Raw genomic sequence first — 24749 nt, 5'->3', positions numbered from 1 at the left:
GATCAGTCTGGATCCCACAGGACTGAAGGAACAGAGAAGAATGAAGATAGCAGAGAGCTCTAGGCTGTGGCAAGGCACAAGGCATGGGGACTCAGACATGGTTAAGTTTGTTCTGCTTGATTGTGGTTCTTCATTATGAGAGAGAGCTTTTGGGGGAGAGGATGGGAAGACAATGGGAAATGACAGCATTTTATCATTTGAATGTTTGAGCGTAAACTCCTTGAGGGCAGGGACTTTCTTTTTTCTTGTCTGTGCTTCCCCTTGTTGAACACAATACCCAGCACCCTCTAAGTGCTTACAACTGCTTGTTGAATATCTAACTTGTCATAGGGTTTTCTGGGTGTTTCCATTTGTGCTTCGACCTGGGAAAATCACGTTTCTTGGAATTTTGCTCTTCTATAAAATCATGATGATAATAACTTGTGCTAGCAAAATAAAAACGCTTTATAAACTTTAAGAAGGCATTTTGGTAACTGTTATTTTTTTTCTACCAGGCTGGAAAGGTTTGGGCATGATGATTGTATTGCTGAGACTTGGGGCATGAAACCATGAAAAGGCCGTGTCTTTGGAGGGATATACCTTATTCAAAAGACACAGGTAAAGTCAAAAAGTAGCTGGGTGGCTTTGTATCTTAGGAAGGTACATTTATGGGAGGCAACCTAGGAACTAGAGAGGAGAAAAATGAGAACGAGTATTTGGGTGAAAGTTGATGGAGGAGAAAGTGATTTGTCATTGAAATATGCTACAGATCACCTGGCTGGAAAGAGGAAATAGATTTAGGAGACACAAGAGGCTTAACACAGCCATGCACTGGGGTGAACTCCGGGTTTGACTCTAAATCTCCGGAGCTTTCTGGTCCAGTTCTGTGACTTCTTAGTTGGAGAACTCCTTAGTGTGGCAAGACTTTCCCTCCAGGATTATCAGTGAAGCTTTGGAAGACGGGGAAATTATGTGATGCTGACCAATTAAACAAGCAGTTTCAGAGGCAGCACTTGAACCTGAGTCTTTCTGGCTTCAAGGCTGCTCCTCTACCCACTAGGCCAGGCTTCCTCTATTTGACCAGGTTTTGTGAGGCTGGGTCTCTTGTGTGTGAGGTTTGCTTCAGGCAGCCCTTCTCATCCCCTGCTCATGGTGAGATAGCAACAAGGTGAAAGGAGAAGGAGGTAGGTGTTACCTTCAGGTTCACAGTCACTGGTTGGGAAAGATCTGGGTCTTCTCCCGCTTCGTATAAATGGCAGATCCGCAGTAAGACCCGGTTGAGGTCAGGATCACTCTTCTTCCGGTAACCTTGAGAAATAGAACAAAGCAGGGAGCAGATGATCAACCAGAGCATCAGATATTCAATCAAACAAGGGTTTATTAAGCATTTCGTATGTGCTCAGTACTGGGCTAAACAGGAGGGGTACAAAGAAAGCGAAAACATGATCCTTGCCCTCAAAGAGCTTCTATTCAGACGTCCCATCACATCGAGAGTTGGAAGGGACCACAGAGTTCACTTAATCAGAAGCAGCTGAGGTGCAGAGGCCAAGCAACTTGTCCAGTAGTAAAGCAGCAAAGCTAGAATCTGAACCCAGGTCTTTGGATTTAAATCTAGAAAGTATTCTTTGTGCTGCTCCATCTTGCTTCTTGCTCAGAGGAAGAATCCGAGGGCAACTTTGAACAAAGAGCTGGCCAGCATGAGAGGCAATCTACAGTGACCTCATCCTTTTTTCAGGGCACAGCTCATGTGCTACCTCTTCCAGGAACCCTCACTGAATACACTAGCCCTCCGCGAGCCCTCCCTTCCCTCAGCTCTTGAGATACTTCACGGTCTGACACATAATTTAGTGCTTCAGTGAGTATCCCGAGAATAGGAACTGCTGCAGGAGGATGGAAAGCAGCCTGGCCCGGACAGCAGACAACGTCAGATATCAGCTACGGCTTGTTCCGTGGGTGACCCTGGGCACGTCGCTTCTCTCTCTGGGCCTCGCTTTCCTTGTCTTTTAAATGGTCCTAAGAAAACCTATACTACCTAGCAGCTCTTTTCTGGTGCAAAGAATTAGAAATTGTGGGGCAGTTAGGTGACACGGTGAGTAGAGCACCAGCCCTGCAGTCAGGAGGACCTGAATTCAAATCTGGCCTTGGAAACTTGACACACTTACTAGCTGTGTGACCTTGGGCAAGTCACTTAGCCCCAATTGCCCTGCCTCCCCACTCCACCAAAAAAAAATTAGAAATTGAGGGGATGCCTATCAATTGGGGAATGGCTGAACAAATGGTGGCATACGATTATGATAGAATGTTCTAAGAGTACTATAAGAAATGATGTGCAGGGAACTCCCATAAAAACCTGGGAAGACCTGCATGCAAAGTGAAATGTACTGGGTACAAAGTAACAGCAAGATACTGTAAGGTATCTTTTGTAAGATATTGTAAGATATGTGTGCAAAGTAACAGCGATATTGTAAGGTACATGTGCAAAGTAACAGCGATATTGTAAGATATTGTAAGGTACGTGTGCAAAGTAACAGCAATATTGTAAGATAACTGTTAATGATTTAGCTTTTCTCAGCAATACAACGATCCTGAACAACTCTGAAGGGCTTATGATGAAAAATGCTATCTATCCCCGGAGAAAGAACTGATGGTGTCTGAATACAGATGGAAGCATACTTTTTTTTTCCTTTATTTTTCTTGAGGCTTCTTTTGTTGTTGTTTGTTTACATTTTCTTTCACAACATGACTATAATGGGTATGTTTTGCTTGACTACACATGTATAGCCTATATTGAATTGCTTGCCTTCTCAATGGCAATAGGGGAAGGGGAGAGAGGAAGGGAGAGAATTTGGAACTCAAAGTTTTAAAAATGAAAGTTAAAAATTGTTCTTACATGTAACTAGAGAAAAATAAAATATTAGAAAAAAAATACAGCTTTCTCCACTTCCAGAGTACCATTGCCTTTTAGTGTGTTGAATATGGTACCTGGGGGGATTTCTTTCTAACTCGCTATAAATGAATGAAGAATTTTCAGATTAAATTACTTGTTCATGAGTAACAGTGAGTAAACAAAAAAAAAACCCAAACAAAACAAAAAGAAAACCTTTAAACCAAGTCATATCTCTGAAAACCTTATGGCACTCCAGAAATATGAGCTATCATTACAATGAATACAGTCACCTGTCTTTTATTCTCACGAACCAGCACTGGGCTGGGCATACAGCACTTAAGTTCTTAGGCACTGATGTTACAAACTTATCTTGTTCTGTTTTCTAGGGGGGAAAATAATATTAATGATAACTGTAAGAGTGGTGATCGCTTATATAGCACTTTAAGGTGTGCAAAGCATGCACCCTCCCATTCGATCCTCATAACAACCCTGGGAGGTGTTCTTTATTCTTTATAACCGTTTAAACATTACTTGTCATTTGTAAGAATAAACAAGCAAGTCACACTTCTCCTTACAAACATCAGCTATTATTACCCCACAGAAGGAAGTCTGTGAAGACTTCAGAATGAGTATACATACTGACAAAGATTTCTCAAGGATTTCAGAGAACATGGAGGTCACTATAAGCTTGAGTCGTAGTAACGGGAGGTTTTTTTTGGAAGACGGAGTTCTTAGGCTAGGTTTTGAAGTATTACAGAGATTTGGACTGGTAACCAGGGTGACCAAGTTGGTCATTCAGTCATCACAGGCATGAGTAATGTCTTGGGGACCTGAGGTAGGATAGTAGTCTAGTAAGAGCCATTGTTCCCCCCATCTTCCCAGGAAAGCCTGCCTCACCTTTCTGCAGACTCTGAAGATGCTCTGTGTGGTTAGAGCTGTACTGCCACCCAGGGATGCTGAGAATCTGGAGGTGAAGATTGGAGGGGAGGGCTGGAGCATCTTTCTGGACGTATCCTGGTGGCATCTTGTTATTAACTGCAAGATGAACCAAAAACAAGGTATTTCCATGATTTGTGAAGAACACAGAAGGAAAGCCAAGACCCAGTAATAGTGTCGGCACTCAGCGAAACTGTGAACCAACAATTTATTGCCTTCTGACATAGCTTTTTCAGTGCTGTTCTCGCCCCACTTCCCTACCTCTGATGTGGGTTCTTACTGCCCACCGTGTCTAGGGCCTGCTCTAAACTTTCCAAACCAGTAATTTCTGTATTGACTGTCTATGCATAATCGTATGACAGATTCTTTAGGGCAAAGATCCAAATCAATATCGAACTAGGAGAAAGAATAAAAATGAGAAGATATGCTATGTAGTTGAAGAAACCCCTATCTGTCCAATTTAAGCTAATGTCAAAAAAAAAAACCAATGCACCCAAAACTAAAAATGGATTAAAGAACAGATATCATCACAAATTATTGGCATTTCCTAATAAAGCTAAACTGATGTAAATTAACTGCCATGGAAAGAAATCAAAAGATATTGGAAAACGACCTAACCAGTAAACCTGGACATCCTTGCTGAGTGAAGACATGTGACAGCCAAGGGCAATAGTACTCTCCAGTATGATACTGGTTAAAAGGTACAATGGAGAAGCAATAGCCTGACTGATGAAAGCAGTGAGAAACAGTTCAGGAAAAACCCAGTTCTCAGAAAGCTTGGTCAAATATCCAACTCAGCAAAATCACCCTGAGGGCACTTAAGGACGAAATTAGGAAGACAGCGAGAGATGAAGAATTGAAAAGATCGACAGAGTTTCACATTAATTCTTCTCTACATAAACTTTAGCTATGACAGCAAGTTATAATTCAAGTCTATGTAGGAGAGTAGGGTCAAAATAATTGATATTTCATAGATCACTGATAAAGGTACCAAATTGTAACTAGCTTCTTATTTCTTTAAAAATTGCTTTGTAATAACAAATTAGTTTCTTGGGAGAACTATACTTAGGAAACAGTAAAGATGTATATTTTAACAGTAATAATAAGAATAGCTAGCATTTCTATAGTGCTTTGAGGCTTGCAAAGCACTTTACATATGTTATCGATGATGATGATGATGACAGCAGCTAACATTTATATAGTGGGTACTATGTGCCAGGCACTGAGCTAAGTCCTTTACAATTATTCTTTCATGTGATTGTCACAGCAACCCTATGAGAAAGGTACTACTACCACCCCCATTTCATGGACGAGGAAACAGGCAAGCAGAGGTTAAGTGACTTGGTCACATAACTCCTAACTATCTGAGGCTGGATTTGAATTCAGGTCTTCCTGAGTCCAGGTCCAGGGCTCTATCCCCTGTGCCACCTAGCTGCCTATTTTTAAAAAATAAATGTGAAAAATTCATGGTTACTAATTGGAGGGAGCTTAAGTGGACAGTCCCACTTGAATTTCAGGCAAAATATTCTCCTTGTACTTCAGCCTCTGAGAAAAGACCCACTATTAGGTACCTGGTGAAGTAGCTGCTGTGTTTGCACCAATGCTTTGAACCTGATAGTTCAAACACTTGATATCTGACCTTGATGAAGTACTGGAGCCTCAGTTTCATCTTCTGTAAAGTGACCATCATAATGCTTGGAATACTTGCTTGTCCAGGTTGTTCTGAAGAACAACTTTAAGAACTTCTTTAAAGGTGTGCAATTTTTACTTATTTCTGTATTGACCTAATGAGCTAACAGGAGGATCCAGTTTGGGCATCTGGCTGAACACAGGACTTATTACTACAAAGGAACTTTGAAATAATTCAGCTCAGTTCCCACGTTTTAAAAAGAGGGAAATTGAGGCCCAGAGATAGTAACACATTTGCTCAGTCATACAGTGGGTGAACAGCAGGGACAGGATTTGAACTCACATGTTGTCTTTAAATCTTACACTCTTTCTCCTATATCACATTAGGAAATACTTGGCAGTGACTGTATGATCTATTTTCCAAATATAGGCTACTAGGCGTTTTGAAAATGGACACCTACTTACTGGGTAATTTTCCAAATATGACAAGTGGTTTGTGTTCCAAAGCCATTTTACTCATCTGATACAGAGCGGTAGTGACGGGCTTGGGTCCCAGGAGGAGCCAGAAAGATGGCTGAACCACTGACGTATCGTTCAAAGTGAGGTGATAATTGAGGTCCCACTCAAAGTTACTCCACAGTCTCCTATGTAGCATCACCTATTAAAAAAAAAGTCATCATCCGGGTGATCACTTCTTCCACTCTCCCTATTAATGAGCACCCAAGGAAAAAGGTCTTTCCTCCTTTTACCTCTATCTGCCCATTTCCTTGACTAGAGACACCATGTGATCTTTCAGATAGCACGACAAGCCTAGTTTTGTTATCCTCAATGAAAGCAGTCTGCACCATGGGATAGTAATTCTGTAGACATAAAAGACCAAGAGAGGAAGTGAGTAACTTTGGGCAGAATATAGCAATACCCCAAACCTATATGGAAATCTGATAGACGTCTGACAACCTCACATACCCCAAGGTGGCACAAACCCAGAAGGAAACTGTTAATAAGACCCAAGGCTTCTTAATGAGTTTTTATGAAACTCATGTATTTTAATATATGGAAGCTGTCCTTAGACCTTTATTTGGAGTCTATTTACTCTTCTATAAAATTTTAACAAGTCTGGGTGTGTGGTTATAATCAGCAGATTACAAAGAGGGCCAGAGAACTCTAAAAGATGCAGGAACACCGACAGCAGTGTTCAGTAAGAGTTGACAGTGATAGAGGAAAGAGAAAAACTGTAAGAATCTGACAAGCCTGGCACCTTGGATCATTTAGCAGCAGGGTATACAGTCCTTATGCATAAATTTGGTCATATCATTCTTCTGTTCAAAAAATCTTCAGTGGCTCCCTATTACCTCCAAGAGAAATAACTCTTTAGCTTGATTTGCAAGGCCCTCCATAGTATGGCACCAGGCTACCTTTCCAGCCTTATCTTATAACTCCCTCTCCACACACTCTACACTCTGTGCCTGCTTAGCACAAACCTTAGCTCACACGAGTCCCTATCTCTGGAATGTCTTTCTTTGCCTACTGCCTTCAAAGCCCAATTCCAGTGCTACCTCCTCCATGAAATGGTTCCTGATGCCATGGGTCACCAATACCATTCCCCCTCAGCCCTCATATATAAGTATGTTTTGCATCTTCCTTCTGCACTAACGTATTCTTGAGGAGCATGGCTTCTCGTATCCAACTATTAGGCTGCAGAGCTCCATGTGGACAGGGACTCTAGATTTAAACTTTTTATCTGACTCTAGAGTCTGCAACTGTCCTCTGTATACAGTAGGCAAATGTGTGCTGAATGAATGGAAAGACCTAAACATATCAACAGACCTTAGGGCCATTACGGTCTTAAAGCACAGTGTAATAACTCAAGCTCTAATTATAATGCTAAATCATTAAGGAAAGAATAAATTCCGTTCAAATGATTTTAAGAAGGCAAGCTGATGGCAAAGTTGTAAAATGATCCATTTTTTTCCTGGAAAATAATTTGGTATTATGTGAGAAGAGTCACAAAAGTGTTCATATCCTCTGACTTAAGGATCCAAATAAATACTAGGCACATACCTCAAGGAAGTGTGTGTGTGCGTGCGCGTGCGTGTGTGTGCGCGTGTGTGTGTGTGCGTGTGTGTACAGAGAGATAAATACAGTGCACAAGCACATATACAGATGTTTATATGTAATGACTATTTTGATATATGTATATAATCACAGAAAAAAACTGGGGAATTGCTGAACGAATTGTGACATGTAAATATAATGGAATACAATTCAGTTATGAAAAACAATGATTATAAGGAATTCAGAAAAGCATGGGAAAATCTGGATTAACTGATATAGAAGTATGCGGAATAAGGAAAGCAACACAGAGGAAGACTACAATAACATACCAAAAATAACACTAAAAGGTAGCAGAACTCATAGAATGCTCACTCTTGGTCTCAGAGAATTGGTAATGACAAAGTCATGAATTCTCTGTGAAGAGATGGTTGATGCTGAGCAGAGTATGCATTATCAGATAGGGTCACTGTGTCTACTGGGTCCCTTGGTTTTACTGGCTCTCCCTGTTACAAGGGAGAATTTAGTTGTGAGGCTGGGAACTAGAAATGTTTGTGGTATAAAATTAAAATACATTAATAAAATTTCACTTTTTTTAAAAAAAAGGCAGGTACATGTATGGACAATACAGTTTGGAAAACTTTCTGTGCGAAATGAGTATATTAACTGTGGTCCACGGAGTGACCTAAGGTGATTTCAGAGGACTGACAGAAACCAAGTTTCAGCTAAAATCCCACCTTCTGCAAGAAGTCTTAACCACCCCTCCCCCTTAATGCTAATGCCTTCCCTCTAAGATTATCTGCAGTGTATCCTGCCTATATTTTGTTTGTACATAGCTGTTTTGTGTGTTGTCTCTTCCATTAGATTGTGAACTCCTTGAGGGCAGGTTCTGTCTTTTGACTTTCTTTTTATTCCCTGGGTTTAGCACGGTGCTTGGGCGTCATCAATACTTGTTGACTGACTGTTAATTGGCTGAGAGTGGAGCATGACAGTGGAGGAATCCCAGGATGGAAAGAGGCCCACATCTCCAAAGAAGATCGTGGTGTTGAGTGTTTTGCTCAACAATACTTCTTGGGTGCAGGGAGGTGGGAAGGGGAAGGAGGAAATGAGAGGAAAGTCTCTGGGAAGTGCCAGTAACATATTAAAAAATTAAAAGTTCACACCAAGACAAGGAAGGTCTAATGCTTAGAGCTGTGAGTTTAGTTATGCAACCTCACACATGTGGACCAACTCATGCCTCACTAGTGCCAGCTGATGAGGCACCTCTGTACAGAGCGGATCCTGAGGATCCCTGAGGTCTCTGGCTTTCAGGAACTTCGACAACGCTTACCCGAGCCACGGTGTTATTCACATAGTCTTTGTAAGTCCTTCTCTGCATCTGATAACCATTGTTGTCTGTATAAAGGACTTGGTGATTGTTCAGATCCGTGCTTGTCCTCAGGACTGCCTCGCGGTTCAGCTCCAGGGGTCCCACCCTGTACTCTTGTTCTATCCTGTGACAGAGCAGTTTCCCTTCATAACCCTCCGGGATATTGTAGATCCGAGAAGAGGCGGCATAGATAAAATCCTTTACTGTGGAATTTCTATTTAAAAAAAGAGTAGGTATTGTGGGATGAATAAATGAGAAATAAGTGAAAAAGTGAGGTTGGGGATTGTGGGGAACCACCACGATCCTTCTGTGGAAGTAAGTTTTTGGTTCTTTTTGTGGGAAAATGTAGGAATAAAATAAATTAGACCCACAGTTTAAGAAGTCCTGAAGGATTACGAGTGAAAAAAAAGTTTAAGAAGCTCTGGCCTAGGGGATTTTTAAAGATGCCTTCCAGTTCTAACATCTTTTGGTGCACTCTATAAACTCTATAAACCCCGCTTCTGGCTCTGGCATTCTGTGAATTCTTCCTCTACAAAAGCAGCGAACCCAAGGAAATGAAGGCACACCAGATTCCGCAAAGTGATTGGAAGAAGGTTTCCTCCACATTGCCTACCCCTCGATCATTTCCACAGTTTCACTGTTTCCCTTCTGTAGCTTAGCTGACATATTCAACACACAAAGAAAATTTTATCTGATGATACAGTTACACATCTAGAACAGGGCTGCATTTGGCCCGCTTACAAGCATAGAAATTTACAGAAATGCTTTAGTAAATGAAGCCGAGCTACAGTCACAGCAGAGCTCTCGCTAAAATGGCAAATCAAAATATATTGTTTATTGCTTCAATAAAAAACTAAGGTGGGACAGCCCTGCTCTAGAATATGTCAGGGGAAAGAGCAACACAGAAGGTCCCTGAATGCAGGGACTATCGCTCATTTATAACTCTGGTGTCCAGCACAATTTCTTATATAGGGCAGGTACTTAATAAATGTTTACTGAATTGAGAGGACTTAGAATTAAGACACTTGAGGTCTGAGTTCCTTCTCCATTATTTATTGGTGTCTGACTTAGTTAATTTGAGTCTCAGTTTCCTTCACCGTAAAATGGGTATGATTTATGCTTGTACTACCTTCCCCTAGCACTTTATAAAGATCAAGGTATATTATAGGATTTTAAAACTGGAAGGAATCTTAGATATGATCTAGTTTAACCTACTCATTTTACAGAAGAGAAAACTGAAGCCTAGCAGGGGAAATGACTTGGCCCAGATCAATCACTGAGTCACTGTTGTAACTTTTACATTTATTCTCCCTGCCCACCTCACTGAGTTTTGACAAACAACAAATGAGTTAATCTATATAGTAAGTCCTTTGGAACTGCAAGGAGCTACATAAACCTGAGCTGCTTCCATTAGTAGCATGAAAAACTCAAGCAAATAGGAACTTACATTCCTAGAGTACTTCAAGATTTTCAAAACTTGCAATTTACAGATGAAGAAACCAGGGCCCTATGAGGTTAAGTGATACATCCATGGTCACTCAGATAATCAGCTCCTGACATAGGATTTGGACCTGGGGGCGGCGGGGAAGAGGGGTTCTGATTTGCGGTACTATACTTGATCTACAAGGTCTTGTGGACTCTGGGCAAATCCTTATTTACGCAAACTGGTCTCTGATTTCAATTTCACAAATATTAACTCATTAAAGAGAAAAGACTGTTTGAATATTCAGACAGAAAGGCTAAGTTGTCTCTTCAGCTTAAGCAGCCTTTTAGACTGAAAAGACTGCTCACAAGCAGAAAGTGATAACGGTACAATCCACAGCCTAATACTTTACCTGTAAAAATACTGCCGGATCTCTGTCATTAGTTTCCCAGACAGAATTTCCAACGCCACCTCATCTGATGCTTCAACTGCTGATCCATCTGGGGTAAACAAATAGTTGTCTGAAATCGGTCCATGTTCCAAATCGGCATTCACTTCATACTCCAGGAACTGCTGGGTGACTTGTACTGTCTGGCCACTCTCCCTGTAAAGATACAAGAGATTAAATATTTCTTGCTCATTCATTTTCACAGAAAGATATGGAGCAAGATATGGAGTCATCTGCTGTGCAAACACCACCAGACTTAGAGCCAGAGCAAGTGTTTATTAGGTGATGACTTTGTGCCGGGGTGTTGCTAGGTGCTGGGGATACAAAGATGAAAATGAAATGATCCCTGCCCTTAAGGAGCTTACATTCTATTGGAGGGAACAAAATATGCAAGTACAAAGTCTACGCAAACCATAAACAAAATAATGGAAAGTAATTTTTGCAGGGAGAGGCATGGGGGTTGGGGAGGTATACAGGGAATCATGCGTGAGAATACTGTAAGAACTGGCACCAAGGCAAGGATTCTCAGAGGCATTTCAGGTGTGTGTGTGGGAGCCCAGAAAATGCAAGGAAAATCACGTGTGAAGAAGAGCAAGAAAGTCACTCAACAAATAAGTTACTCAGTAAACAAAGGCAGGCGGCACAACATGGTACAGTGAGTCCTGGAATTCTAGTCCAAAGGTCTGGAGGGGTCGCTCTGCCTCCCATGCTATGAGACCTTAAGCAAGTCCAACAAACGGGAGTCTGCTTCCTCATCTGTAAAACGGGGATAACACTTGCCCTGCCAACCTCACAAGGCTGGGGATGGAATGGGGCCAGTCTTTAGGCACAGAGGCAGTCAAGTTTTAATCATGAATTCACTCTGCGAATCTGTAAGATGCCAGGGCGTCAGAAAAGACTCGGGAATGCGAGAGCTGGAGAAGAAATCTTAGAACATTAGTAGCTGGTACAGTGCTCATAAGTTTAGAGTTTTGAAGGCTCATTTGAACTCCACAACAATCCAGTGAGGTACCAGGGGCAGAGGTTTCTATTTTATAAAGGAAGAGACTGAGTCTCCCAGAGTAAGAGGTTCTCCCACAGCTGCACAGCTAGTGAGCTAGAACCAGGATTCTAAACTAGGTCTTCTTGATTCCAAGTCTGACACTATTCTTTGTGCCATGATGCCTCTCACAGAACACAGAACTTAGAGTTTCAGCACTTACAGATGATTTCATCCAAAAGGCTCATTTTACCGTTGAGAAAACAGGCTGTGACTTGTACCAAGTCACTTACCTATTGGGACAAGGACCTGATTCTCCTGACTCCCAATCTGGCATTCTTTCTCCAATACACATTTACTGAATGGCTACTGGGGAGACACTACACCATACTGCGAGGATACAAGACACCATCTTGTAGCTTAGCCACAGTAGGAACGTAATTAATTACAGTCTATAGTCAGCCCCAAGCATCTTTCTGTTCATGTCCTACCCCAGGAGCTCTCACAGGCTGTTCAGGAGGTGTGAAATGTGCAACTCAGAAATGGACGGTTTTCTGACCTCAGCAGAACCACACGTGTGTGTCTGTGTGAACTGATGGTTAGCCTGGTGGTATCTAACCACATGCTGGGTGAACTGATGAACTGGATTGTTTTGATAGCATGTGTACAGGCAAATGCTACAAGACTTCTTAGAAAACTGTCCCTCCAAACCTCCCCAGCATATACTGGGTAGCCTAGAGCCATTAGTGAACTGAACTGAGGAGGTTGTTTGCAGAAAAGCCTGGTTCCTGCCTGCAGGGTGAACAGCTCAATGCCTTGGGCTCTGCTCAGTGCCTCTTTCCCTCCATCCTTGAGGGTCAAATCAGACTAGTGCTCATACCCTAATAATAATAGCTCTAGTATTTGAAGTTTTATAAAAAGGGCCCTCAAAAAGACGTAGTCTCCCAGGCTAGAAGTGCAGGAACTATCCATGGGTCTGGTCCCACTCTGATTAGCACCAGAGCTTTGACCTGTTCTGTTTCTGGACTCTGGCCAGTTCACCTTTCCTTAGGCAACCTGGTGACTCCTCGCCCCCTTTTCCCACAGGCTCATCATATGAATGCTGAACTTAGCAAGAATACCTGCTCAGCTTAGCTCACTGCAGCTCAGAGCTTCTGAGCTCAAAGATCTACCAGCTTCCGCCTCCCCAGTAGCAGAGAGTACGAGTATGTGCCACCCTGCCCAGACATAAAGGGCTTTTTCACACTCCAAACCTATAAGGTGGGGAGCATATGTATTATCGCCCCATATTGTGTCAGGAAAGTGAGGCTCAGAGAAATTAAGTAAACTATTTACACTTAGTCTCCTGAGATAACATCAACCTAGGTCTCCTAAGTATCAAACTAGTGGGTTTTTTAAAGCACTATCCTGTTTTTTAAAAATTCTTTTTAGTTTTGAATTTATGATCTTAAGATCTTTAATCAGTAAAGTGGCTTTTATTGCATTTTATGGTCTAAAGCAGAGGTGTCACAGATTAAAATTTAATTAGGAAATGTTTAACAAAAATAAACGAAAATATAGTACAACACAGATAATGCTAATTTGTAGTTTTTAAAGTCAATATACAGCCTGCAGGGATGCTTCCATGTGAATCCGACATTATTGGTCTTTATTGCATTTTAGGCCCCTAACCTGAATTGCTGGCCTGGCCCCAAACCCCTGCTCTCCCCTTTTCTCTCCCTTCCCTCACTGCTCCCTCCTACTTTGTCAACACCGAGAAGTCCATGTTGAGGCCCTTCACATGGAGGCCTCCTTGAAGACCAGTCGGTCTGACTCTGTGTGGTAAAGGGGAAAAGCATGGAACTCTGTAAGTCAGGAGCTATGGGACAATTCCCATCACTTCTCAGCCTGCTTCCTCATCTACAAAATAGGGATGATCCTCTTGGCACAACTTACTTCATGGGCTTTGTGAGCTTGGGACTCTGTAAGCCTTAAAGCAGGAGAGAAACACCAAGTTCTTGTTACTGTTGTCATCTCACTTGTCCTGCTGACAGGGAAGCTCCTCCCACCACTGATCCCACGCATGGAAGAGGGTGGGAGATGAAGGTTTGGGGACTTTTCGAGTTCTCATTCTTGCTAGTACTCCCAATCACCTTGTGTTGTATTCAGGGGACTGAATACAAAACGCCTCGGTAAAGCATAGTAGAAGGAATGCTGGAATGGAATTAGATGTTTGGTCTCTGGTCTGAGCTGCTTATTGGACTAAGATGGATAATCCTGGGCGAGGCACTCCTCCCTCTGAGCCTCGGGATTCTCTCCATCCAAGTAGGAGGGTTGGTCTAGAAAAGTGGTATCAAACTCAAACAGAAATGTTGTCGTTTGATCATTTTTCACTCGTGGCTGACTCTTTGTGACCCTTTTGGGGGTTTTATTGGAAAAGATACTGGATTTCTTCTCTGGCTCATTTTCCAGATGAGGAAACTGAGGCAAACAGGGTTAAGTGACTTGCCCAGGGTTGCACAGCTAGTTAAGTGTCTGAGGCTGGATTTTAACTTAGGAAGATGGTCTTCCTGACTGCTGAGGTAGCACTGTGTCCACAACGCCACCTAGCTGCTCCTCAAATAAAAAGAGGGGCCACTAAATTGTACCTAAGGATCCCTGTGGGCTGCATACTGACTTAGAAAACCACATATTAACATTATCTATGCTTTATTATATTTTATTTTATTAAATATTTCTCAAATTACATTTAATCTAGTTCTGCAATCTAGGCTGCAATCAAGAGTATCTTGTGGCTCACATGTTTTGACACCTCTGGTCTAGAAAAATCTCTCTTGGTCCATTCTACATCAGAATTATCAAACAGTATTGTATAAGTGTTTAATTTCTTCTGCTAGACTGAGAGCTTTTGGAGGACTGAAGTGGCTTTATTTAACCTTATACCTCTCAAGTGCTTATCTTAGTACTCCAAAGAAAGCAGGTGCTTGATAAATATTTGTTGAAAAATAAGCAAATAAATAAATAAATGTTTGCTGAACGAATGACTGGATCTCTGAGGACCTGTCTAAGCCTGACATTTTATGTTTCTATCCTTCTAAATAGTTTGAATTAAGAAATAACTGGCTAATAATGGCAGATATCTTTTAAAGACCTCTCTGCCCCAAAATATTTCTCTGTGCTCTCTTCTCAATGATACTGAAATTCTACCTTTGCATTAAGGAATGGTAAAACACAATTACACTTAAAAGGTTTAATGCATTCATTCTGAACAAGTGTTTATACATTAATGGAGAAGAGTTCATCAGACACTTTCCTTCAGGGCAGGGAATATACAGGGGTTAAGTTTTTTTTTTTCCAGGGGAAAGAAAAGAGGTATCAAAAATCTAGGTACTATCTGGATTGGGCAGGCCTAAATACAGCACCATAGTCAGGGCTGGGGACAGATTGTTCCAGCTAGAAATACTGGGTTTTCAAGATCCAAAGATCTAGATTTGAATCTCTTTTGGCACCTACTAGTTGTGAGATCTTGGATATTTCATTTTCCTTCTAGAAGTTTCTTTGTATGTGTTATGTTTCCTTACCAGATAAAAAGGCCTTAAGTCCCACGAGGACCAAGATAGTGTCATATTTAAATTTTAATATTCCCCAATGCCTAGCTAAGAAGTCTATTTAGCAGTGACAAAATGTTGGCTGAGGCAGTTTTTAGATTCTTTCGGCCTCCTAGTGGTGATGATAATTTTACAGTGGTTAAAGGTCTCTTTAAAAAAAAAAAAAAAGGCCAGAACCTGGTAAGAAATTGGATACAGGATAATTTCTGCTTAGGATGGTAAGGAGGTGGTTTTCCTCTTAGAGACCACTGGTCCTCAGGCAAAAAGAAACTTCATTTGGTTTTTATTTCTTGAAGAAATATATACTATGTAAGTCACAGGCTTTTTAAATTAAAAAGAAACACAAACCTTTATTATAATCACAATTCAACATTTCTATAGTGCCTTTTAAGTTTTACAAGGTTTATTCACAATAGTGAATAAAAACAGGAATGATGCCAAGATTTTCAACTTGGGGATGGAAACAATAATTATGCCACTGATAGGCAATGGAATGAACCCTTCTTGAGGGCAAAGCCAGTTATGTTTTTGTCTCTGAATAGACAGTTTAGCACAGTGCCGGGCACATAACAGGCACTTAATAAATCTGTGTCAAATGAACAGACTTTTAATAAAAGCCTGATGAGTTCAACAGTCTGAAAATCTTTTTTTAACCATTTGTTGTACTTAATGTACTTATGACTTGTCTTGGGGTTACAGTCAGTGTGGGTCACAGGTGGAAACTGAAACCTAGTCTTCCTGACTAATAGACCAGTTCTCCATCCACTACACTAGTTTTCCACATACTTAATGTCTCCCTGTGCCCTGGCAACTCTCTAAGACTAAGATGCAAAGAGGTGCCATTCTGCATCGGTAGAAGGAGTTTCTCCACTGGGTTTTTCCTACACCACTGAAATCACAAGCCCGTTTTAAAAAATGTACTTATGCTGGTACCATATAGTAGAAAGACTATTCATGGTACTTACTGTCAACAGACCTGGTTTAAGTTGTGGCTCTGACACTGCTGACCACAGGTAAGTTACCCCTCAATGATACTTGAACCTCCACCCCTCAGACCCCCAGTTTCCTCACTTGTAATACATACTAACATTTTCACCACTTCCCTCATGGAACTGTTGTGAATAAACTTTGTAAAACTTAAAAGGCACCACAGATGTTGAGCTGTGATTATAACAAAGGCTTGTGTTTCATACTACGTATTTCTCCAAGAAATAAAAACTAAATGAAGATTCTTTTTTGCCTGAGGACCAGCCATCTCTAAGAGGAAAACCACCTCCTTACTATCCTAAGGCCAAGAGATGCCAGCAACAAGCCCAGACAAGCCGGGTGGCTTACCTGTCAGTGATGCTGTGCATTAAATTGGTGTCTTGGTCCATAAGAATAGAATAACAATCGTTCGTCACAGGAAACAGTCTCTTGCCGGCATAGTATGAGGAATTCTTAGATTTCCTATCAAACTGGAAGACTCTTGCAGTTGAGGTTGACTCCTGGTGAGCTTCTTCAAATTTGTCAATCGCCTTGATTTGGTAACGCCGGTAACTGAGACCATTTATGGTGGTCAGAATGTGCAAGTCATAGGTGGACTGATAGCCAGTTGAGTTCTGGATCTGCAAAGAAAGAGTTAGATCAGCTAGATAATTTAGTCTTAGTCTGTCCAATACTGCTGAATCTTTCAGTGAGATTTGATAAGTATTGTCGAATGGGATAGGTGCTACAAGTCAAGACAGCAAACATTTATTAAGTAAGTGTTTACTAAGTGTTAGGCACAGGGCTAAGCACTAGAGGAACAAAGAAAGGCAAAGAAATTCCCACTTTAAAGGCGCTCATGGTCTAATGGGGCAGATAACACACAAACAGCTATGTAGAGACAAGATATATACAGAATAACTCTGCCCAGACTCAGTGAAGCTCACTGGCCTGGGGTTGGAAGACTCCATTTAACTTCTTCGTTTTTTGAAAGATCAAGGCCACATCTGTCCAACTCTAGCACACCTTCTCTTTGCTGATTATCCCCAATTTATACTCTATCTATCTTGTTTTACACACTTTGCATGTTCTCTTTCCCATTAGACTATGAACTCCTTGTGAGAACAGACTGTCTTTTGCCTCTCTTTGTATCCCCAGCCTTTAGCGCAGTGACTACTGGCACACAGTAGGCACAATAAATGACTGTTGACTTGAGAAGGCATTACCCGAGTTGGGCAAATGTGACTGTGACCTTCCAAAAAATGATGACGACTGTGTTTTCAGACTATACAAAAGGAAGCTCAACTGACTGCTGGATAAGTTCTAGAATGTATCATTAAAGGAATGTTTTGTGAACATTTAGAAAGTGCAGCTGTGATTTTTGAGAATGAGAAGCGGTCCATTAATAACAGGCTGCACCACTGGGAAGACTTACACGAACCGTGAAGTGAAGTGAGAAGAACCAGGAGGCCACTGTACACAGTAACAGCAATACTGTAAGGATAATCAGATGTGAAAGACATAGCTGTGCTAATCAATAAAATGACCTAAGACAGTTCCAAAGGACTCATGATGAAAAATGCTACACACTTCCAGAGAGAGAACAAATGAACTCTGAATGCAGATTGAGGCATACTTTATTTTTCTTAGGGCTTTTTGCGTGTTTTCTTTTTGCAACATGGATAATACGGAAATATGTTCTGTGCGACTTCACATGTATAACTGATATCATATTGCTTGCATTCTCAATGGATGAGAGAGGGGAAGGAATAGAGAGAATTTGAAAATTTTCTAAATTTTCAAAAATGAATGTTAATTTTTTACATGTAATTGGGAAATATTTAACAAAATAAATAAATAAAAAGAAAAAAAAAAGAACAGATTGCACCAGACTAGCTTCATTTTCTATTTTGAATGGGGCATTAGATTTGTAGACTGGGGTGATAACTAACAGACATGGATTATCTGGATTTTGGTGAGACAATTAATAAAGTCTCTCATGAGCTCCCTGTGGGCCAAGATGGAGATATGGAATAGATGACGGCATAAGTGGCTGGATTTGGGAACTGGTTGAAGACCAGACCCAAAGAATAGTGATTCACACAGAAACTCAAAAGAGCTTGTTGCCTTGAGCTAAAACTTATGTGGTCCTTTACAATTTGCAAAGAACTATCTAAACTCATGTCCTCTGAGCCTCACAACAGCTCTATGAGGTGGGGGTTATTATTATCCTTTTTACAAGTGAGGATGCTGTGGTGCTTAGAGGTGAAGTGACTTGTCCAGGGTCCTATGTTAGAGGCAGGATGTCAACCCACATCCTCCTGACTATAAGTCTAGCACCCCCTCTGCTATACCATGCCAGGCCTCTCGTGCAGCTATGTCTGGGAGCTCCAAACGCAGCAGCACAGCCCCTATGTGAATCCAGGGGTCCTACCTTCACTCCTAGGCCTCTTTCAACTCACTCTTAGATTCTTTAAAGACAATACACATTGCAGTTTAGGCCAGAGTTTGATGTCTGGTGGCATAGAGGATGGAGTGCTGGGCCTGGAGTCAGGAAGATCTGAGCTCACTTCAGACGCTTACTAGATGTGTGACCCTGGGAACATCACTTAATATCTATGTGCCTCACTTCCCTCATCTGTAGGATGGGGATGATAATAGCGCCTACCTACCAGAGTTGTGGTAAAGATCAAATGAGATAATTATGGTAATGTCCTTAGCCCAGTGCTTGGTACATGGTAGGAGCCATGTAAATGCTTATCCTCCTCATCCACCCTACCCACCCCACCCGATCTTGGGGAGCCAGACTGCCTGGTATTCTTGGCTGCTTTTTTGTGTTTATGCTCCACTTTCCAAATGGTTTCTAAGGTTCTCGAATGGAAGGACCACGTCTTTTTCTCCTGAATCCTCCAAAGGAGGGATTCAGTGAATGTTTGTCTGACTGATTTGGGGGAGCTGAACCAAATGCCAGTCCTGTCTCCATGACTGCTTCACTTTCTGAAGCCTGAAGGCGTTCCGTCTTCACAAGTTCCCTATTGAAATGCAATAACTGATCATGAACTTCCTGGTTATAAATGAAAAGAGGACACAGGACAGTGAGCCAGGGAAAGGATTAAGAAGTTCAAGGAATAAGGAAGGAAGGTGGGAGGAAAAGACCGTCACTCTACAATGTCACCTAAGGCCGGCTCTCCTTGGGACTGAATCTTTGATTGTGCTGAGACTGGGGAAGCCATTTTCCCACCCTAACATCATTTTCACTTGTAAAACGAGCAGGAAGACCCAGCTGATCACAAAGGTCCTTTGCCAGCTCTGGATATTCTATGTTCTATGACAATAGTCATTCACATTTATATGGCACATTAAAGGTTTTGTTTTTCCTTACAGAATGACAGGATTATAGATTTAGAGACTTTAAAAGCTATTGGCTCCAATCCTTTCAATTGACACACGAGGAAACTGAGGCACAAAGAGGTTAAGTCAGCCAGTCAATGAACATGAAATGCCTACTATGTGCCAAGCACTGTGCTAAACAATGGGATCACTGACTTGTCCAGGGTCTCACAGCTACTAAGTGCCTGAGGCAGGCCTGCACCCTAGGCTTCCTCACTCCATTCCAGTGCTCTACCCCCCATGTCACACCGTCTCCCTGCCTACGCTCTACTGAAATAGTTCTATGGCACTCTACAGAGCTATTTTCTTCCAGGATCACAGGATCAGATTTAATGTGGAAGAGACCTTTGGCCAGCGCCTCATTTACAGGTGAAGAAACCGAGGCACAGAGGTGAGTGAGCTGCCCAAGGAAGCCAAGCCAATAAATGTCAGAGGTGGAGTTGGAAGCCTTAACTCCAGTTCAGGGCTCTCTCCTTCTCCACATGGCCTAGAATGCACACAGCACGTCCTCACCAAAGCCCCACAAAGTACACAATGACTAGGGGGAGGAGACTTGGCTCCCAGTTTAAAGGCAGGCCTGGGGTCATGCAGTTAGTAAGAGTCAGAGCAAGGACTCCATCTCAGCCCCCAGGGCACCAGGGCCAGGGTTCGACCACTTGTATTCTCCGGGCTCTTTCAGATCCAATACTCGGTGAGGCAGCAGACAGAGTGGTCAGAGCCCTCAGCACAAAGAACAGCTAACTCAGAGCCGGCAGACTTAGGTTTGAACAAGAATTCTGCTACTAACTGTGACCTCTGGCAAATCGTTTATTTCTTTGACTTTGTCACTTGTAAGATGGGAATAATTCTAGTGGTACTACATACTTTACAGGGTGGCTAGGGGGTCCTTTGTTCAGTATGGGCAGTATGGGGTAGCACCCTCAGCTCTGAATCCTGTGGTCCATGACCTAGGACTCGAGGTCTTCTTCAGCACTGGGGGCAGCAAGCTTACAGCAAACCACAGCACAGAGGAGGGAACATGAATAATGGTACCTGGGCAGGCACAGGATGTCCAAATTCATCTAAGACCACGACTCCTGGAGAACGGACGGTAACAGTAACAAAGGTGGTGATGGTCCAGGCCAGGGGGTTATAGACCACAGCACATCGGTCCACCTCACAGCCTTTCCAGAAAAGACAAAATCAAATGCAGCAATTGTTAACAGCCAAAACAACAGCAAAGCCACCCAAAGCAGAAGGGTAATACGACGCTTACACAGGCCTGCTGTCTGTGGAAACCAATGGAACCAAGGCAAAGTGCTCACAGATATACAAATGTGCGCGTACGCTGGTACAGTACGTACAACGCTATTGCATAACGTACATATGTAACACACACATATACACGGAGGTCACCAGTGGTAAAGTGTATAGAGCGCTGGACTTGGGAGTATGGAAGACCTGTGTTCCCATCCTCCCTCAGACCCTGATCAGGCTCAGTGTCCTCAACTGTAAAACGGAGGTAATAAAGTATCTACCTCACAAGCCAGCATCGCATGAGAGAACACGTGTAATGTGCTTTATAAACCCATTGTTACTATTATATATAGTACACCATATATGTGTGTGCAGAGATACATACGCACGTGTGCATTTAAAGTGCTCCACGAGCTTTGCTTAAAGCAGCAATGTCAGCCTTCCCAAATTGGGGCCTCTGTCTGACGCATTTGAGTTGCTGGAATACTTCGACGCCCCAACCCCAGCTTTCTAATGAGAATGACACTGGATGCAGAATTCTAAGAACACTAAGAATTCTAAGAACAAATTCTTGGAACACTGGCTGTGGGAGCTTGGGCAATCAAATTTCTATGCCCAAGCCTCAGTTTCCTCACATGTAAACCAGAGAGAATACTATCTCCCCCGGCGATGTCACTGAACTTGCTGTGTAGATTAAACATGGGAGCCAACAGGCAGGGGCTACACAGGTAACAGTTTTATACTTCTTCCTGAAGACCCACTTATCGGATCTTAGCTCCTATAGTCAGAAGGAAGTAGAGTTTTATAGCCCGTCCACTCTTTTGCTATCCCCTCCAGGCACCGCCTCGTATTTCTCCTCCCTTTCTCAGTCACACTGAAGAAAAGCTATCACTTCAGTTGTGACTTTTTGCTTCCTCTTACCACTCCCTCTCAAGCCTTTGCAAAGTGCCTTCTGACTCCATCGCTTGAGTGAAACTGCTCTCTACCAAGTTATCAACAATCTTTTAATTGACAAACCTGAAGGGCTTTTTCTAATTCTCATCCTTCTATACTTCTCTGCAGCCTCTGACGCTATGAATCACCATCTTCTCTTGGATACTCTTCCTCCTTGGGATGTTGGGACATGGCTCTCCTGAATCTCCTCTTAACCCATCTGACTGATCTCTCCTCTGCTAGATCACCATGCACAGCAAATCCTCTAGTGTGGGTCTACCTAAAGGCTTTGTCCTGGGAATGCTTTCCTTCTGTCTGTATCCATTCTCACTCAGTGACCTCATCGGCTTTCATGGATTTATTATTATCTCCATGAAAATTATTCTCAGATCTGTATATACAGCCCTAATCTTGGTCATAAGCTCCAAGCCTGCAATACCAACTGCCCATTAGACATTTTGATCTGGATGTCCTTTAAGCATCTCAAACTCAATGCATCCAAAACAGAACTCATCTTTTCCTCCTCCAGACTTCTCTACTTCTGCTGAGGAAACCAACATGCTTCTAGTCACCCAAGCCTGCAACTGTGGTGCCATCTTTGGTTCCTTACTCTCACATCACATACCAATGATTGCCAGATCTTGCCGGTTTTACCTCTACAACATCTTACCCTTCACCCACCCTCTTCATCTCATCTGGATTAATTCAATGGCTTTCTGGTTGGTGTGACTGCCTCGAGTCTCTCCTCACTCCCATCCAGCCTCTACAAAGCTGCCAAGGTGATCTTCTTAAAGCTCAGGTCTGCCTCCTCTTCAACCCCAGTGTCTATTATTACCTCCAGTACCAGATATAAACTCCGCCCCCACTCCAAGTCCTTCCAGATTGGCCCCAACCTGAAGTTTCTGCCTCACTCGATTATGCCCCTTCACGGACTCTATGATCTAGTTACACCAGGCCTTCTTCTAATTCCTGATCACTATTCCTGTACCTCTGCATGGACTGTTCTGCATGTCTGGGATGTAGGCAGTCCCCCTGATCTCTGCCTCCTAGATCTCCTTCAAGACTCACCTTGTATGGGGAATCTTTCTGATCCCCCAGGTACTAGTGACCTCCTGCTCCTCCCTCCCCCAATCACCCTGTGTCACTTTGGTATCTACCTGTATTTATTTATTATCTTCCCTGATAGACTGTAAGTGCTAAAAGGTAAGAGCTTTTTCACTTAATCTTTGTGTCCCAGGGCCTGACCCCATAGCTGCCACACAGGAGATGCCTGGTAAATACTTGTTGGCTGAGATAAACAAACAGTGGCCCAGAGAGGGAAAGCTATGTGCCCAAGGTCACAGAAGTGACAAAGTCTACTGACTCCAAATCCAGAGTTCTTCCCAGTATGCCATGTAAGCAGGGCAGGTATTATCTGTCCCCATTACATAAGCAAGGATAATGAAGCTCCAAAAAGTGAATTAACTCCCCAGCGTAGAGATGGAACTCAAACCCTAGTCTTCTGGTTTTGCACTCACCACCCCATACTGCTCAGTTGGTTCCCCCCTCCTCCCACTACAAGCCTGTGGTCTCTTGAGTGGGACAGCTCTCTGGAACAGACACCTTGTTTGCCTGAATCTCTATGGGAGACGCTAGCTTGTAGCTCTTCTTTCTTCTCTGGCCGGAATATGTCAAGGATGAGGGAGATCATTAGCTTCTCTACAGCAAACATTCCTTCCATTAGGTTGTTCGTGTACATATCTCTCACTTCGGGGGACGCTGTCCCTGTTATGCCATCATGGTGTTGAACCTTTAAAAAAATACAGTTATTAAAAGATGCATTTAAGCAAACAGGGCAGCTGATTTTTCCCGAACTAGCCAATATTAAACGCTGGCATGCTTGCTTCGTGCATTATAGGTGTTCCTGGAGTTGACCTACAACTTTATTTTGATGCTATGGACAGCTGTGGTGTGGTGGAAAGATCACCATGAGAGGAGTAAGCAAACTGGGGCTCTGGACCCGACTTGACCAAACTCGCTTTGTGACTTTGAGAAAGTCACTCAATTTCCTCAAATGTCAGAAGAGGGAATGGACTTGATAGTATCCCAGGTCACATGAAGCTCAAACAGTCTATATTCTAGCACGCTCCCAGCTCTAAAATTCTAAGACCTCCTATATGATGCAAAATAGAATTTAAATTCAACAAGAGGAGCTCACCATTGAAACAAAGCTGGTTAAACCTTTTCCTACTAATTTGTTTTTAAACATTTTAATTAAAAAAAATAAACTTTAAACATGGTGCTCCCCAGTCTCAACCCCATTGCCCCCAAAGAAAAAAGAGCTCCACTTTAAAGTCAGGAATCAACAATGGCAAGGCCTAGAGGGACCTTAGAGACCAGAGAAGTGAACTGAGGCCCACAGAGTAGAAGTGCTTACCTCTCCCACATGGGGATGGTGACTATGCCATCTCCCCCAGCAGCAGTAATCTTATCAGTAGAGTTTGATGGTTATAAAAATGTTAGTATGTCAATTAAAGCATCTGAGTCTTACAACAACCCACATAAAAAAGGCAGTGCAAATATTACCAGCCTCACTTTATAGATGGTGAGACTGAAGGAAGGCTTGAGAAGTGAAGCAGCCTACCCACGACTAGACTTTGGCTCTTACCTGATGCTTCCCCCATTTGACTGGGAGTGTCCCAGGGCCTCAAAGACACTGTCCTGTGCCTGATACAAAGAAGGTGCTTAGTAAATGTTTGATTGACCCACTAGAGAAGCGCTGAGGTTGGGTTTGTAGTCCCTACCAGAAACGGCTGCTCCCCTGTAAAATGGCTGGGCTGGCCTAACTGGTCACTAAGGTCCCTCCAGCTCAAGTGTTTGAAGAATTTTTCTAGATTCTAGAGTATATCATAAAGGGCATTATTATAGAAAGATTGTGGAGTCTAAAGATCCTGCC

At 42.5% G+C, this 24749-nt stretch overlaps 1 protein-coding gene across 1 annotated transcript in view; it reads right to left on the bottom strand.

Annotated features, from left to right (window-relative positions):
- Positions 1–24749, bottom strand: part of MAN2B2 (mannosidase alpha class 2B member 2) — an 84689-nt gene that overhangs the window by 5622 nt on the left and 54318 nt on the right. Inside the window, exons 9-17 of the mRNA XM_036762848.1 lie at positions 23417–23603; positions 20678–20808; positions 16625–16896; positions 10688–10879; positions 8814–9066; positions 6181–6291; positions 5897–6089; positions 3764–3901; positions 1175–1287 (exon numbers count right to left, since the gene is read on the bottom strand). Coding sequence (XP_036618743.1) covers positions 1175–1287; positions 3764–3901; positions 5897–6089; positions 6181–6291; positions 8814–9066; positions 10688–10879; positions 16625–16896; positions 20678–20808; positions 23417–23603 — 1590 coding nt within the window. The remainder of the gene's footprint in view (positions 1–1174; positions 1288–3763; positions 3902–5896; positions 6090–6180; positions 6292–8813; positions 9067–10687; positions 10880–16624; positions 16897–20677; positions 20809–23416; positions 23604–24749) is intronic.

The sequence above is a fragment of the Trichosurus vulpecula genome, chromosome 6, assembly GCF_011100635.1.
Source record: "Trichosurus vulpecula isolate mTriVul1 chromosome 6, mTriVul1.pri, whole genome shotgun sequence".
Taxonomy (NCBI): domain Eukaryota; kingdom Metazoa; phylum Chordata; class Mammalia; order Diprotodontia; family Phalangeridae; genus Trichosurus; species Trichosurus vulpecula.
The sequence above is the reverse complement of the archived record's forward strand: the minus strand, read 5'-3'. Positions and strand labels throughout refer to the sequence as shown.